This window comes from Drosophila nasuta, chromosome 3, assembly GCF_023558535.2.
Source record: "Drosophila nasuta strain 15112-1781.00 chromosome 3, ASM2355853v1, whole genome shotgun sequence".
Taxonomy (NCBI): domain Eukaryota; kingdom Metazoa; phylum Arthropoda; class Insecta; order Diptera; family Drosophilidae; genus Drosophila; species Drosophila nasuta.
In genome coordinates, this window is record NC_083457.1 from 32337154 (window position 1) to 32354923 (window position 17770).

General features: G+C 41.3%; 1 protein-coding gene across 1 annotated transcript in view; it reads left to right on the forward strand.

Annotated features, from left to right (window-relative positions):
• The window catches only part of LOC132791288 (uncharacterized), a 40446-nt gene that overhangs the window by 14270 nt on the left and 8406 nt on the right, over nucleotides 1-17770 (forward strand). The window contains 11 exon segments of the mRNA XM_060800152.1: nucleotides 5201-5587; nucleotides 6671-6769; nucleotides 6999-7138; nucleotides 7235-7307; nucleotides 7593-7625; nucleotides 8157-8310; nucleotides 8970-9090; nucleotides 9437-9469; nucleotides 9935-9987; nucleotides 10050-10228; nucleotides 10531-14658. Of these exon segments, the coding sequence (XP_060656135.1) occupies nucleotides 5201-5587; nucleotides 6671-6769; nucleotides 6999-7138; nucleotides 7235-7307; nucleotides 7593-7625; nucleotides 8157-8310; nucleotides 8970-9090; nucleotides 9437-9469; nucleotides 9935-9987; nucleotides 10050-10228; nucleotides 10531-14658 (5400 nt within the window).

Sequence of the window (17770 nt, forward strand, 5' to 3'; positions counted from 1 at the left end):
ATGGGGAACATTTTGAATGAATAAGCGAAGCCCACACACACAGATAGTCCAGTTATAAACTAGTATTAGTGAATACGATCGTAGTAACATTTCTGATGATGTCCATGAATTCTTTTTTAATTTGTTTGCTTAGCTTTATGAACACCTTATGGCGATTTATATTTCGATGAAATTTGTCTGATGTGTGTGATGCTAATCTATCAAATTGCGTATACGCCCCGTTGATCCGCGTCACTAAAATGATGCCCACATCTTTCATCGTTCGAAAATCTCCTGATTTAGTTTGCTTTCGAATATTCACAGCACTTTTTTTTGGGCCATAAAGGCGCCTTTATTTATTTAAAGCATTAATTTGTACGTTGTTATTTTTAAATCTTTCGCCGACTCTTTTGCTTTCTTCACACCAATGTGCGTGAGGAAGATATATGTATATATAATTCTATTTATTTTCTTTTTGCGGCGACTTTTAGTGACTGAACATAATTTATAGTTATTATAAAAACTGTTGAACTTGAACATTCTTATTGATATGTTGAATGGAAACTGAGTCAGGGATTTAGTTGGATTAATGAAACGTTTAATTTCATTTCTATACATTTTTTTTGCTTTATCAACTCGCCTTTGCTTTTTCCACTCGAGCTGCTCTGACCTTTGCAACCTGCCGTGCCTTTCGAGCTCAGGTTCTTTTCATGTGCAACATAAAACTTGTGCCGCCAATCGAAAAAAAGGGCCCCACTCCCTTAAGCCTCCACCTCCTCCCCCACCACTACTCTTTGCACTGATCTGTCTGCTCTGCATTCACTCCATAAATACTTGGGTCCACTTAATAATGGCATACCAAATAAATCAATGCGAGAATGCTGCTCAATTTGCCTCAGCCAACAGCAACAATGGTGTGTGTAGAGTAGAGTGTGGCACACCTTCTATTCTTCTTCTATTCTATTCTATTCTGTATAGCATATACCATAGCATAGGCTGGGTCACAACGTTTCGACGGCTGCCAGGTCGTGGCTTTCCACTCCCTTATTCGAAGCCAACAAACAACCCAACAATTCAATCGCCATCCCAATCATCCCAATACCACAAATGAATGGGCGCACGCACAGGTTGCTGTCACTTTAACGGACAGCCTCAGAGTAACGATGTGTTTGTTGCAAGGCCATAGGGTAGCACTAAAAATATAGTTTGCACTCTGAATACCCTACAGCTTAGCAAGTTTCTAACAGGGTATGATAGACTAGTTGTGAGCTAAATGCATTTCAATTTACAGCTTTTAGTTCATATGGGATTAACCAAAATAATTCTGTATAATATATAAATCATATGAATTTTGTGAAAAGATTTGGGCATTTCTAACAATGGCATAATGAAAATTATTCTTTATGATAATGTTAATCATCTAAATTATGTCAAGTGCTTTGAACATTTTCAAGAACTGAATGAAAATAATTCTGTATGATTAATTAATCAAGATTGAAGAATCTTGTAAATTGAAATAATAAGAAACTATAAAACAAACTTGGTATAACAGCAAATGTAAAATAAATAAACGTGAAACGAGAAATAAATAAATTTGTTGTGAAAAAGTTAGGAACATGTTTACTTAAAACAAGTAATAAAGCGCTTTATTTATTTTAAAATATATCAAATAAATATACTGAAAAAATACTAAATATATACCAAAGGCTGTAATTGGCATAATGATATAGTACTACATTCAAAATATACCAGTGCGATATTAGTCGTAAAATATACCGAATTAATATATATATATTATTTGTTTCCGATATTATAATCTCTGTTCTGTCTGTAGGGTATTAAAAAGTCGCTCTACTTCTTCTGCTGCTGTACTTGCATCCTCCATTCTATTATAAAATTGCAGGTAGCCATGTGACTTTTCTTTATGCTCGTCTTCGAGTAGATAAATGCTTTGACGATATTTCCATTTGGCGAATCAATAAATTTCACATAAATCGAGAGCAGCGCTAGAGCCAAAAGCCAAAGCAAAAGTCAATTTCCTAAGTAAAATGCGCTTCTTCACGAACGAACGAACGCGGGCGCTCCTTGGGACACACCCAGAGCTGAGCTGTGGCAGCAACAACAGCAGCAACAACAGAAGCAGCAGCGAATGCGATTATCACTAGTTAAAACGCCAGCCAAGTTTTATGAGCTTTGTTTCATTGGCCAACAAAATTTCCGTTTGATTTATTCTAAAGTGAGTGTTAAAGCGGAGGTAAAAGCAAAAAAAAAGCCAACCGGAAGTGCCAAGCCAAAAGCAAAACACACACAAAAATACAGCAAAACCGTTTGTCAGAAATTGTCTTTTGTGTGCGTAAAACCCCAAAATGAAAACACAAACATTTTTTTGGGGGTAGAGGAACTCCAGAGACTCATAGTGTTCCGTTGAATGGAATAGTATAGTCATGAGTATAGTTTAGTCGCTTAAACATCCGTTCCATTTCGCATTGCACGCATAATTGGCGTTCCACCAAATACAAAATACTTTGGCTTTTGTCTGAAGAGGGGGAAACGAACCAACAAGATCGAATAAAATGTTGAACTGAAACTGAAGTGCGCGCTTCATTGAGCACACGGAGCACAGAGCACAGAGCTCAGAGTACACCGAGCGCTCCCACATTTGATTGCATTCGTCGTCGTAATTGATCTTCTATTTAAAATTGCTGAACGCAAATAAAGCACAAAAGAGGGGAAGGGTGAAAGAGGTCGCTGCGCCTGGGTGTGTTTAGTCATTTAGCAGTCGCTTGTGATTTGCGCCTTTTGTTTTGCTTCTTCACATCCAGCCAGCAAACGTTACGCTTTCCCAAAAATGAAAAACAGAACGAATGGAAAAGCAACAACAAATAAAATGTAATCATCGAGCTGGTCTGCTCGATGTTGCCGGCACACGCAAAATTCAGTCGCTTTGAGCCGCGCGCGGAGTCAGCAACTCAGTCTCAGTCAGAACTCGCAATCGCAATCGATCCTATATTGTATATATATAATATATATCGTGTGTGTTAGTGCATCCTGCATTGGGTAATATTTAAAAGTTTACTACGCCAAAAAATTGTGTGCAGCAGCAAAGTGCGAGTGATTCATGCATTTAGCGAAAGGACTGTGATTTTGATTGACGCTGGCAAAGACTTTGATTCGATTGTATAATTCAATTAAGTGCTGATTGAATTAAGACGTCAGCATAGCCACCCACAACAACAGCAACAACAACATCGATACTATATACAACTATATATAACTGTATATGCTGTGTATTTCGATCAGAGCCAAAAAGCAAACGAAATACGTGTCAATGTCTAGCGTCTAAGCGCCCAGAGGGCAGGCAGCAGGCAACAAGAATAGGAATATCTCGAGAGCAACATATCTATCCGCAAGCATCTATATCTTTCTGACTGTGTGTGTGTTTTACAGGTGGCATATAAATCTGTAGAGTCAAAGATTTTGACTAGTCCACAAACTGCGAGAGTAGCTCGAAATGTTTCACACATTTTTTTTTGTTGTTCAAATGTTTCACACAATTTTGTTTGTTTGCGTTTTGTTGTCGCTTGCCTGCTAAAAAATGTTAATTGCAATATGAGCTAAAAATATAAAAGTTTATTAATTAATTTGTCCGACTAAATAGTTAAACGGCAAATTATGAGCTTAAGTTGTCCGCAAAAGTGACAAATGGAAATGTGTATTATAAGTCTGCAAACAAATATAGATGGAAACTAAACAAGCTTTGTAAATTAAAAAAAAAAAAAAGTAAAAAAAGCTACAGACGAGTATGCTTGACTGTGAGATACTCGCCACCCAAAATTGTGCGATATTAATTTTAAAATATACCAAATTTGTATACCGCAACAATACTAAATATATATCAACTACTACATTTGTTATATTGATTTAGTATTGGATTTGAAATATTCCGCAAAAATACTAAAAAAAATGTACCAAAGTCTATATTTGGTATATTGATATAGTATTGTACTACATTCAACATACATAACATATACTGTAGAAAGCAAAATATATTTCAGATTGTCAGCCAAAATATGTAAGCATAAATTCAATATTTCCTTTAGTAAAAGAAAAACGTGCTAAACTTATAAATTTTTTCTAAAATAAAAACTTTATTTCAACTAGCAGAGTTTACATCTTTATTGTTAAGCATTAAGTAATAAAATAAACAATTTGTTTTTACAGTCTTGGTACAAACAAAAAGTTATACTATGAAAATATTTCACAATGAGATTTTTTTATTTTTTATTTTTATTTGCTAGCTAGCTTAAGTTGATAGCTCAAATGCCGTATTATTGTGAATGGAAATTAAGCTATTAATATATATTTTTAATTTTATTTGGGAAACGCTCGTAAAAATACAATAATATTAGAAAGAGTTAACGACAAAGAAACTATATTTATATTTAGCAGCATAGTTTTTTTTTATGGCACTCGATTTTTCTGTAAATTTGTGCATTAGTTTGACAGATTTCAATGGAAACTTAAAGTTCACTTAGTTAGGCTCCACTGTGGCTAACAATTGAAGCACCTTGTGTCGCTTCGATTCAAATATAATTTTATATCAGACTCTTGTCTGTTGTCTATTTCTTGTTGTATGCTGTGAAAAAGTCATTTTGTAAATTCTAAACATGCGCCAAATGCTCTGACTCATCCAACAGCATTTATACACCCGATGTGCGTGTGTGTGTGTGTCCCATGTGTGTGTGTTTACTGTATGTGTGTGTGTGTGATAGTTTTTTTTTTGTTTTTGTCGGGTTTTTGTGGCCAAATTTTGAATGGGTGCCAAATGCGGCTTCCTTGGTCGTATTAATTATTGCTGTTCAACGTCGCAATGTTTGTTTGTCAATTTGTCTTCGCTCCGTTTGTTGACTGCAACATTTATTTCGGTTAGAAAACGGAAACCAAAAATCAAACCGTAAAACTGTTGCGTTAGATGAGCATAAATTTGTTGACAAGTGTAAATGTCAGACCCCGAGAAGCACAAACCAAAAAAAAGCCAACGAAACCTCAACTCAATTTCTGAACTTGCGCCCCTGAAAATGTCATGTATGTCTTGTGCGATCTGCCACCTGCCATCTGCCACACTGACCCCCCGCCTCCACCCCCTGACTGTCCCTGTCATTAGTGTCACTTGAGCCACCCACGCATCAAACTAAACAGCATCATTCCCAATTCTCGACAGGCGTCTGGACACCTAAAAGTCAAACACCGCACGGCTCCAGCAACGATCTGGCCAACAGCTGCTCCTCAGCAGCCCCCACACCACCGCCACCGCCTTCACAGCCCGTGTGGACGCCACAGCCATCGCCAGCGCTCAGCGGCCGCAAGGAGTTTCGTCCCGTGCGCTTCGAGTCGCCCACCTTGCCACGTCGCTACACGGCACTGCAACAGCAACAAGAACAGCAGCAGCAGCAGCAACCACAGACGACGACAATACCACCGTGGTCATATACAAACGGAGCCACCACCACAACTCTTAGCTCCAACAACTCGGATTACGCCGAAACCGATTGTTCCACTCAGTTTGGCCCAGTGGCGCCCTCTGCCAGCGTCTCCGATAAGATCAAAAGTACAACCCTTAGAAAAAGAACAAATAACTGTGTTGAACTTAGGCCTGCAATTATGAATTAGGCAAAGAGCAAATAGTTTCATTAGTTATTGATACTAAATTTTAAAAACTATAGATTTTTTATAAACAGAAAGATGCATACAAAGTTTCAGAAAGGTGTGTTAAAATATGTATTCTTTTTTAATAACTTAATAGTTATTACACTTCTTATAAAATACCAAATACTGCATACAAAGTTGCACAATTCTATCAATTTATTTCAATTCTCTTCATCAAAACATTTAAACGTTTCAAAATAATTATATACCTTTTTGATTTCTTACTTCAACAAAAAGCTGCATACAAAGATTTAGTACTTTGATTCAAGTATTTTCCATAGCAATTTTTATTCTCTTTTAATTATCATTAATCTTCTGAGAATTGGGATTTAAGCATTTCACACCGCAATATTAACATTTCCATTAATAATGAGTTAGCTAAATTCAAAAGTCAAGTTATTATTATTGATTGAATTTTACTACTTCACCAGCGAATGTCTGAGCCCCCTATAGAAAACCTTTACTGAGCTCATGCATCTTCATTGTATGTTATTTTATAACATTTGCTTATATTGCAAGTATGTTCGTTAAATGTTTCAGAGCAATTCTTTTAGCACTTTGAATAATATATAAAATAAAAATAAGTCTTCCAAATTCGCTTTCGATATATTGCAACAATGATTAGTATTATTATATATATTTTATAAGATACATTTATTTAATGTTTCTTAAATCTTTAAAGGAAGTTTTTAGTAGCAGTCTTTTTAAAACCATTTGCTCTTTGTTTAATGAAGGTTGTATTTCCACATAGTTCAACTGGTTAATTATTTGTGTTGAGTAGAGTTTTCGCCATAATATGAGAGTTTCCAGTGTCATGTTTCACTCGTATTTTGCTGCATTAGATAATAATTAGTGATCGCTTAGCGATATTTTTGCCAATCATTTGCTAATGTTGAACATTTCTCTCATCACTTCTCTTCCTCTCCCAAACCCAAACTCAACCCGAATTGTGCACTCTCTTTCCTCCTTTCTGAAACGCTATTAGCATTTGAACGCTCTGCTTCCACATCGGAGTTGAACAGGCCGTTTGTGCGTCGTCAGCTGTCAGACAATAGCCGAGCTGTTTACAGGCCCAATGAAGTCAGTAAGTATGCCGCAAGAAATGACTAAAGCGTACGCGTCGTATACACAATTTTGAAAAAAAAAAAACGATATAACTAAACTCACAGAGAAGAAGGGCAACTTTAATTGTGTTTAACTGTTGCACACACACCTTTTTTTGCCCCTTTGTTTATACCCACGTTATACCCACTCTGTTTGCCCCCGTCAAACCACCACCCACAAAAGTACTAAATGCAATCTACGGTTTACAGTCTACAAAGTCAAGCACGAGTATTTGAGCGAACCGGAAACGGAATACGATCGTCCGCGCAAAATGGCGCAATTAGGTCGACGGCAATACGAAGGCATCGGTCCGGTGACCAACGATGGAATGCCCATAATACTTAGATCGGTAAACAGTTCGCACACTCTTCTCACTTTTACCCCCCAGTTTCCTCTATCTATGTATCTTGTATCTTTATCTATTTGAATGTTATTGACGCTGCAGGAGGTCCAGGAACCGCATCAGCATGAATGGTACAAGCGACTGTATCAGACCATACATAAGCAGAAGAATGGCGGTAATTGTCGTTGCCAATCTCAATTTGAAAAACTGAAGCATTCTTCCTATAAATATATATATATATATATCCTATATTCCCTTTTCCTTTAACTCCTTTGCAATGCTTCAGTTTTCGTTGCCTGCTCGACTAGTTCTAATCATCTCTCCCAAACAAAAAACACTTTTTCTCTCTCTGTCTTTCTTTTTCTCTAAATGTGTTTGTTTCGAAATTGAATTTGAAATCGAAATTGATATCCATACCGTAATCATCCCATAAACGCTTACTTAAAACAAAAAACCACAGACGATTACGTGATACGCTACAAGTGTCCCAGAGGTGATTCAATAATTTCTTCTAATTTATATAACTTTATATATATTCGTATACGTAAACTGTACTCTAAACTCTTGCCTAAGCTTGCCCTTAAAGTACTTTCTAGTCTGTAGCTACCCATCTTCATATATTATTTTTCTTTTCTGCTTTGCGCTGCCAGATAAAAATGTCGAGCGACCTTTAAATTGGTAGTCTATATTTATCGAATTTTCATTTCATTTATTTTGTTGGATTGCATGCGAATTATTGGTTTATTTTTACCTGCCATAGATTTGGATTGCTTTGTACTAAATTTTCACACTAATCGCCACTAATCAAAGGTCTAACTCATGCTAAAAGCGCTAACATCATGTCTGCAGAACATAACACAACAAAAAACAACCAACACAACAACAACAACAACAGCAACAAAAGCTGCAGCAACAGCGATAACAACAACAACAACAACATCCTTAGTAATTTCTAATATTAATCTAAATGCCAACATTTTGCATCCATTTGACTAATGAAATTCTCTTCCACAAACAAATGCAGCTCGTCCATCGTATAAGAGCAATGGTTATGTGTCTGAACCTGAACCCAACTACGATTCCGATTACTCAACTCTAAAGTATCGCACACCGAATCCGCTACGTGTGCAGTCGGTATCCTCGGCTGTCAATGTGCGCAATCTAAATCAGGACGATAAGTAAGTTTATTACCACAAATTTTAACATTTTAGTTTAATGTAGATTTCTTTTTAACTTTATTAATCTGTAGTGTATACATTTTATATCTACCACAAATATAATCGATACAGAATGTTCGTTAATTTAAATCTATATAATATTTTTATTAATCAAATTTCAATTCACCGTTATAGAGAAAATTATTTAAAGAAATTCTTTACAACAAATAGCTTAGAAAATGAAATCAAGAAATTCTTTAAAACACCATCGATTCTTTTATGAATATTATTTTGATTAGAAATTCATTTTTCGGTTAAATTGTATACTATATATCATAATTATAATTAAGTTTAATAATTTCACTTAAACTTCTTTGTGAATTGGATGTTAGAAATAATTGAATCTATTATTTAATGAAATAATTTATCTTGACATTTTTTTGAAATTATCATTGTTATTGTAATTCTAAATTTGTATAAAGAAATTTTCTATATAATTTGACAACTAGTAATTCTCGATTTCTCGATTTTATTATTACATTAGTTTTTCGGTTAATAGTAATAAATCATTTTATTTTTTATTTTAAGATACCACCCGATTATTTGAATAAAGTAATTTAATAAAAATGAAATGTATTAAATTCAATAATTATAATTCTCAATTATCAACACTGTTGCAGATTGTATGGTACTATGCCCAATCCGATAAAATCGGCATCGAATTCATACAAAAATCAACCCGGTCGCATTGAGAACTACACAACTGGACATTCGTCTGTGTCGGAGAAGGAAAAGAAGGAGGCAAGTGCCGCAGCAGCGAGCTTTTTGTCATGTGTACACTACTATTCAACTGCGCTCCCTACCACAAAAAGCATAACCATAAACCATAAACCATAATAACTCAACTGAATGCTTGATGCTATAACACTTTTTTCGATTTCTCTCCATCAAAATCTCGACTGCTTGAATTCTTTCAACACTTTTTTAAAACATTTGATCCATTTTAATCATGAATACTTCCCTGCATCTCAGTCATGAATCATGAAGCACTCATTTCACACACTCTTCAAATTTGACAACAACAAAAAAACGCATAGCAATTATTCTAACTCACAGCTCAAATCTCAAATCTTGTTCACAATTCTAGTGGTGGGACGAAGTGATGGACATCTTTAACGGGGTATGAACTCTAATCTCTATATATTGTTTGATTTTTTATAAAATAGATAACTAATTTTAGTTATAGAGTTTCTTTTTTATTATACATTAAGTGTGCTTTAGAAGCACAAGTTATCAGCTCTATTTACATTGAGTTCCTTGTCATATAATATTTCCCGCAACCCTTGTATAAAAAGTATCTTTTATTTACTCTATCTCTCTGCTATGCTTCACGTAAAGTGGCTCAGGGAACATACTCGCATACCGCGTATTATCATAGAGTTCGTCGATGATTTTGATAACTATTACTATTCAGTAAGTTAATGAAATAGTTTAGTTTAGTTGTGTGTGGTATTCGTAGACAGTTTGCAGGCATCACTGTGTCCACAACAGAAGACGGCACCCGTAATACTAATCCAGCCAGAAAACTTTAAACTAGCTTTACCAATTGTATTTCTAATTCAGTTATTCTCTTTTATTTGCGCAGAACTTGGAACAATCAAAACTATCGCCACTCTACACCGAAGGCAATCTATCCAGGTGAGGAATTTGAACTCAAGGAAATTTTCTGAATCATTAATAATTTCCATCTCTCTTTACAGAGCTCTGGCTAAAGAGTCTGGCTACACTAGCGATTCCAATCTAGTCTTCCGCAAAAAGGAACTGCCGGTGAGCAGTCCTTTGAGTCCAGTGGAGCAGCGTCAAGCCTACAAGAGTCTGCAGGCGGGTGGAGAGCCGCCTCTGCTGGGCTTCCGTAAGCCAGCGCCTGAGAAACCCAAAGGTAAGCTTGAACTAGCTGTTAAAGTAGTTTAATTTCTAACTAATCCGTAGAACTAAGTTTGCAGTTCTCTTACTAATGGTTTATCAAAAAGGTGTTGGTTATCTCTCTCTCTTTCTCTGAAACTCTCAAACCTAACTCGTTCTTTACTACTTTTTATGGTAATCTATTGAACACATTGAACCACTGCATTCACTTGAAGTTGTTAGCCGAGTTTACAGCACAGCAAGCACCGTGGCACCTCACTTAAATGTTGCAGCCGTCAGAACGCGTGTTAATATAAACTTTATTTCCGTTCCAAAAAGAAATTGTGGAAGAATTTGAATTCATACAGATAACACCGACGCTAACGAAGATACGCGTGAGCACAAAACCCTTGGAGGAAGAAGAGCAGCAACAGGAAGCCACTCCGAAGTTTACCCCTCCACCACCACCTCCACCGCCTCCTCCTCCGCCGCCACCTACCAATAACAACAACGCCATGTTCACCCATTTCTCCAAGAATCTGCCCTCGTTTATACCGCTTAGCAAGAAGCAGCAACAGCAGCAGCAACTCGTCCAGGAGGCGCCTCCTTTGCCACCCAATCGTCGCTCCTCCTGCACCAAGAGCACTGTCAAGGTCTCCAGCAGCTGCTCGAAGTCGCGACACGATCAATGCTTTCAACCACCTGGAGGCAACTCCACCAGCAACTCGATTACCTTGAGGAAAGTCAGCAGCTCGCGCCGTGAACCCATCTGTCGCTCCAAGTCAGCTGGCGCAGTGTCCACTCTGCTGGCTACTTTGACCGCCACCAAGGAGACGCGTAGTAAGGATGGCTGCCTGATGCGAGTGCAACATCTGCAGCAGCAGCATCAGCATCATGCTCGCCTGCGTTCCGTGAGTCCAAGTCGTCGTCCCGCTCGGCTATTGGCGTTGCGACACTCGAGTCGCAGTCCGGTGGCATTTGGCCGCAGCATCTCGAAGGAACGCAGTTTTGCCGAGGAGAAGAAGCGACTGGAGAGCACGCTGCCCGCCAATCGCACCAACTTCGAGGCCAGCACGAACATTCTGCGTGATCCGTCGCTGAAGTCCCCGCAGGAAGTCCGCGAAGCTGTGCGTTCGTATGCCACCTGCAAGGCGCAACATACGCGCAGCAAGAGCTTGCCACGCTTGCGGCAGAGCACGGTGAGCACTACCACACGCCACACCATGTGCTTCCCCCAGGTGCGTCCACAGAATCTGCTCGATTGCAGTCGTTCGCTGAAGAAGGTGCTGCCCAAGAGCGGCAACAGCAAGTTACAGGCCACTCCGGGGCAGGGACAGTTGATCAAAGCCATTGCCACGGTGCATCGCAGTGCCTCCAACGATAGTTTGCCACGCAGCAACTCGACCTACTCCATCGATTCGATGGTGCGGCATGAATACGTGGTCCCAGTGGCACCACCTAAGACCTATGTCGGCAAAGCGAAGCCGGCGCTCCAAACAAGCCGCAGCGAGGGGCACGTGCCACGCAAACGTGCCACAGCTAGCACAGCGAGCAAGGCGAAACCAAAGGCTAAGCAGGCGCTACCTAAACAAGCTTACAGCGAGAGCGTCCGCGAGAAAACCAACTTCTGGAACGATTACAATGCGAAGCAGGCAACGCAGATGCCACACTCTCTGCCACAAGCAGCAAATTGCAGCAGCAGCGACTACAAATACTGCTCGTTGCATGAGCCGCCCTATGGCGAGGATACTTACGATTATTCAGCGCAACAGGCACAGGCGGTGTTGCAACAGCAGCAAACACCCAGTTGCATTGAGGATCTCGTCTGGCAGTATGAGAACAAGGGACAGCACAGCATTCGTCCCGTTCCTGTTACGGACATTGCGCGTCCGCAATCACCGCAAGGCGAACCTCAGCTGGGACAACGTCGCTTCTCCCCGACACGCGAAGTGCGCGTGCCACAAGCGCCGCAACGTGAGGTGCGTTCTCCATCGCGTCGTCGCATCGACAGTCTGCGCTCGAGTCAGCGCCAGGACAAGGATCAACAGCAGGTGGCACGCGCCAGCAGCCTAAGCAGCGCCGATGATCGCAGCAAACGACAGACACAGGTGGCAGCCCCAGGAAGCCTCTATCAATGCGGGGAGTTGGCACACAGTGCCACCTCCTTGACTTACCTGGAGCGGCACAGTCCGAGTTGCCGCTATCGCAACAATTGCGAACGCTTCACCGAGCTGAATCGTTTCTACAGCACGCTGGAACGCGTGGGACAGCTGGAACGTGCCACATCCGCCAGCAACTTTCATCCGTTGCGGAAGGACGCCGAGTTGCTCGACTTTGACGAGTGGCGCAAGGTGCGACTGCATGAGCGTGCGGAGAAGGAGCTTCAGTATCTTGTGGGCAAGCTACAGGATGATCAGCGGGACCGCGATTTGCACTATCGCTCGAAGGATGTGAGTGCCATCAAGTGGCGCCACGAGGCTGATCAGGCGCTTCATGCCAAGCAGAAGTCCGTGGAGGATTTGCGTGAGAACTTCGAGCAGCTACAGCTTCTGAAGCAGCAGCGTGAGGAGGCGGCACAGTTGCCGCCGGTGCAGCGACAATGGCGGCGTAATACGGTGGCGGACCTGGCCAGCAGCCTGGAGGGAAGAGAAGTGAAGGAAGCAAGGGAGTCGAGGGAATCTAGAGAGCCTAGGGAGTCGAGGGAGCCGCGTGACTCTCATCCTGAGCGCCATCTCAGCAATGATCTCGTCAGCACACTCTCCAAGGATCAGATTAAGAAAATTACCCAACAACTAAACGAAATCTACGCCGGCAACCGCAAGCCCGCCGTTGAGGAGCACTATGTGGTGACCGTAGAGAAGGGTTCAAAGCCCAGCAGTCATGCCAACACTCTCAAGGTGCGCTGCAACTCCAGCATAACCAAAGAACAGTTGCTTGGTCCCGTGCTACGTAAGCGCGAGGAGCAACAACCACAAACACTACCACGTGCCACACGCAGTCAATCCCCAGTGGTGGTGGCCAGAGAAACACGCGGCGCCATTGCAGCCAAGAACGCGGAGCTGACGTTGACTAAAGCACCCGAGGTGCCACCGCGTCCCAAGCCTAAGAGTGACCCCAAACCTGTCAAGGTAGAGCCAGTGGAGGACTCTTCCCAGCTGGACAAGGACAATCCCATTAATCAAAAGATTCAATACTTTGAGGATCGTCAGTTTGAGGAGCCGCCCAAGACCATTTACCATGCTCGTGAGGACAGCTCCCCCGACGAGGCGGAGGTGATGCGTCTCATCGAGCAGAACATGCAGGCGCGACAGCAGGCGAGGCACACATCAACTCAAGTGACCCACACCGAGCTGAGCAACTCTCTGACCGATCTGAGCGGCATCTTTGGGGAACGCAGTGCGGCACGCGTAAATTTTCACTTGCACAGCCCGCCCGATCGTCCACCCGAAGAAGACAACGAAGGCAACACTCGGCCGGATCACGAGCTGCTCAGCTACGCGCCTGGTTCGCCCGCTGGCAGTCTTGAGCTCTACGACGCTTATTACCGATCGCGCAGCTTGTCGCCGCAATCCCAGATCTCGGCATGCTCCAGTTCGTACTTGCAACGTGTCTACACCGGCGAGGTGCAGAAGATCAAGCAGAAGTTCGAGAGCATTCAGCGCGATCAATCCAATGAGAGGCGTGATTTTTTTGGGCTTAACACGCTGCGGAAGGCGCGCAGCGATCCTGAATTTCAGGCAGGATCAAAAGACGCCTTGGCAACTGCCACGGATGCGTTGCCCCGAGACGACGACGTCAGCCAGCTGACGCACAAATTCGAACGACGTGGCGCCACGCCGTCCCCAGAGCGTGGCAGGCGACGACAACGCGGCCTGTTGATGCCACACATCGACATCATCAGCAAGACGGCGGCGTTGAAGCGTGAGCTCTTGCCACGTGGCAGCCCCACGCGGAGTCACAGCAGCAACAGCTGTGCCACCGGTGGGCAAGTGCAGAGTCTGCGCAGTCGCTACGAATCATCGCCAGAGTTGCCACCGCGTTACTTGTCCACCTCGCTGGCAGATCTGCGTGATGTGCACGACATTTCGCCACATCTAAGCGGCGATTGGGTGGCACACAAGCATCCCCAACGCACACCAGCGTTACCAAGGAAGCCACAACGCAGTGCGGCAGCAAGTGGTGCAGGTGGTGCAACGTTGCGTGCCAGCAGCACTTCTCCCATAAGACCTCCGAAGTCACAGCGACATGCGCAGACCAACTTTGGAGACATCTTTGCCAACCAGAAATTCGATCCGAAGATGCATCGACCCAAGGCACGTTATGTGCCCGATGGAGCAGATGCCAGCAGCACCACAGCAACCAACACAGCAATCAACACAGCAGTAAACACAGCAACCACAGCAAAGCGCGCTGGCGGTGTCAACACTTTGGAGCGTCTCAAACGCAGCATGGCGGTCACATTCAAAGGTAACAAAGTGCTGAAAAGGTAACAACAAGGTAACAACTCGGTGGTGCAGTGGTTCAGTTTGTTCCTTTCTTTTTTGCTGCTGCTAATCTTGTAGTGTTGTTCCGCTTGGTTCTTCAAGGCTTTCCACTCCCCACTCTTATTATCCTTATTGGTTTTTAAACTCTTCTCCCAAATTGTTCCCTTACTTCTGTCATTGCTGGCGCAGATTTCGACTCGAGCGCCGCACCGCCAATTCCACCGCAGCCGCCACTCAAGGGCCTAAACTACGAGCCCTACTCCTCCTCCTCGGCGGTGAGCCATCCCACCAATGGTGATCAGCTTGATTCAGGTACAGGTGAGTGAGCCGATCGCTCCCTCGATCCACGCTTTGCGATCTGCCTCAACAATTGGGTTTGCTCAACTAAACACGCTGCTTCAAGCTCTACTAAAAACTATGTTAATGAAATATTATTGGTTGGAGATTCAAATTAATTATGAATTTTTAATTGAAGATCAATATGTCTATTCAAAATGCATATTTCCTAGATTAGTAAACATTTTCTTATTTGCTTGGAATACTTACGATGAAAATTGTTAATCGTTTCCTCTTTATTCATGCTAATTATACCCGCTACCCATAGGGTAGAAGGGTATTATAACTTTGTGCCGGCAGGAAATGTATGTAACAGGTAGAAGGAGGCATCTCCGACCCTATAAAGTATATATATTCTTGATCAGCGTCAACAGCCGAGACGATATAGCCATGTCCGTCTGTCCGTCTGTGTGTCTGTCCGTCCGTCCGTATGAACACCTAGATCTCAGAGACTATAAGAGATAGAGCTATAATTTTTTTTTTCGACAACATTTGTTATGTTTGCACGCAGATCAAGTTTGTTTCAAATTTTTGCCACGCCCACTTCCGCCCCCGCAAATCAAAAAAAATCGAATAACAAGCGTAATTTTAAAGCTAGAGTTCCGAATTTTGGTATATATAATAACTACTATAGTAGTTATGATTTCTGAAAATTTGGTTGCGATCAGATAAAAATTGTCGAAGTTATAAAAGAAATATTTTTGTATGGGCAAAAACGCCTACTTACTAGTGGTCTTAGTTGCTTTGGCTGACAATCTGGTATATTGTGCCGTCTATGGTATATTTTGAATGCGGTACTATGTCGATATACCAAATATACCATTTGGTATATTTTTAGTATTTTTGCAGTATATTCGGTATATTTTGAGAAAATACCGCAAATTATATTTATTTTATTCAAAATGGGTAGCGGGTATCTCACAGTCGAGTACACTCGACTGTAGTTTTCTTACTTGTTTTATTATGAAGAGTTGATTCAATTTAAATACATTTGCGTACTTAGAAGTTTGTGAACCATCTAACTTTGAAATACTATATATACAAATTCTAATGAATTCTTTAATCTGTTATAAAAAATATATAAATCCATTAAAAAAGCTTTCCCTTTATATAGAAACTTCAATTTTATCCTAACTTTATAAGCTGTCATGTCAAATTTTGAGTGGACTCTAAAATAATACACATATATTTAGCTATTTTAGTTATGATTAATTTAGTGTAGTTATGATCGTGGATAATAGTTTAAATCTTCATTGTGAATTCTACAAATATCGTAGTCAAAAAATAGTCTTTTTTTTTGGTTGATAATAATCTAAAATATTTTTTTAAATGCTTTAAAGAAACTTTGCTTAATGTGAAAAATACAAGTGCCTACGTGTTTCGTTTCCTTTTTTTGGAACTATATTTAGCGAAACTTGTATTATTACAACTTGCACTGGCAGTCACTTGTTGGTAGTAAAAATTAATATTTATAGATCGTTTCAATAATATGTACTTAGTATTTTATGATAAAATTAGATTCATTACAATAGTATGGCAAAAACTTTCAGAAATTCTTCCTTTTATTATCTCATAATTTCGAAATACCTTACACGATTTTTGTTAGCAGTATTCATTAATGTAACGCTGTTTTTTATAGACGTACAACTATAAAATTAGCTTGAGTAATACCATCCCCAAAGATTCCTTTCCCTTAATTTATTTTTAATATACTCCACTTCTTTTTTATTTACCAATTTTTGGTAGTTCAATTCCACCCCAAAACACTGCCAATTTATTTGGGAAATCTTTGTACAATCAGTTAATTTATTACAACCCCCCTTTGACGACACCGCTGCGTGCTTAGTTCATTGAATGACCTTTGTGAAATTCCGTTTGGTGCTTTTTTTTACTACCGCAACAAATTTCCGCAAATGCTGCAATTACATTTTGAAGGTGCGGCCGGCATTAGTTGACCAAATTAATCGATAGCACCAATAACAAAGACAGCGAGACAGAGAGAAGGACAGACGGACGGACGGACAGATGGACAGTTGACAATGTTGACCCGCTTAGCACGACGACCACGCGACACCTGTCCAAGGCACGAGCCGAGGCACGAATCCGAGGCAAGTTGCCACCGTTATTGGAAAGCCACCCCCAAAGAGGGCGACGTTGCCATGGCCAAAACAGTGTGGCAACAAAACAAGTGTGGCTTAGGTAAAAGTAAAACGTTCGTCAACAATTTAGTTAGTTTCACTTTTCCGTGCCAAAAACGTCGTATCGAGTGGAGAACTGTGTGCCACAAAGTGTTTTGCCTAATTAAATGTGGCAAAAATAGAATGCGCTAGCCGGTTGCATAATGCAGCCTTAAGTGTTTGTGCGTGTGGCAAGTGCAACAAAAAGGGGAGCAAATAACTTGAAGCATGATACATCAAACGCTGGCGCCGCGACGCAGCAACACCTACGCAGGCCAGCATCTCCATGGCAACAACAACAACAACAGCAACAACCTCAGCGGCAACATAAGCCGGAACAACAGCAACATCAGCAATATCAGCAACAACAGACGCATTCCCTCGACAGCTGTGAATCGCGTGCATTGGAAGCAGAAGTTGCATGGCAGCTGCAATGATTTAGAGCTGACAGATGACAGCACGCACTTGCAGCGACAGCGGCAACGCTTGTGGCGCCACAATGCCTCCTTTGAGACCAACAACAACAGCTCTGTTGAGTGGCCGCAGCGTCCGCTGAGCAGCGGCGCCGACAGCAGCTACAAC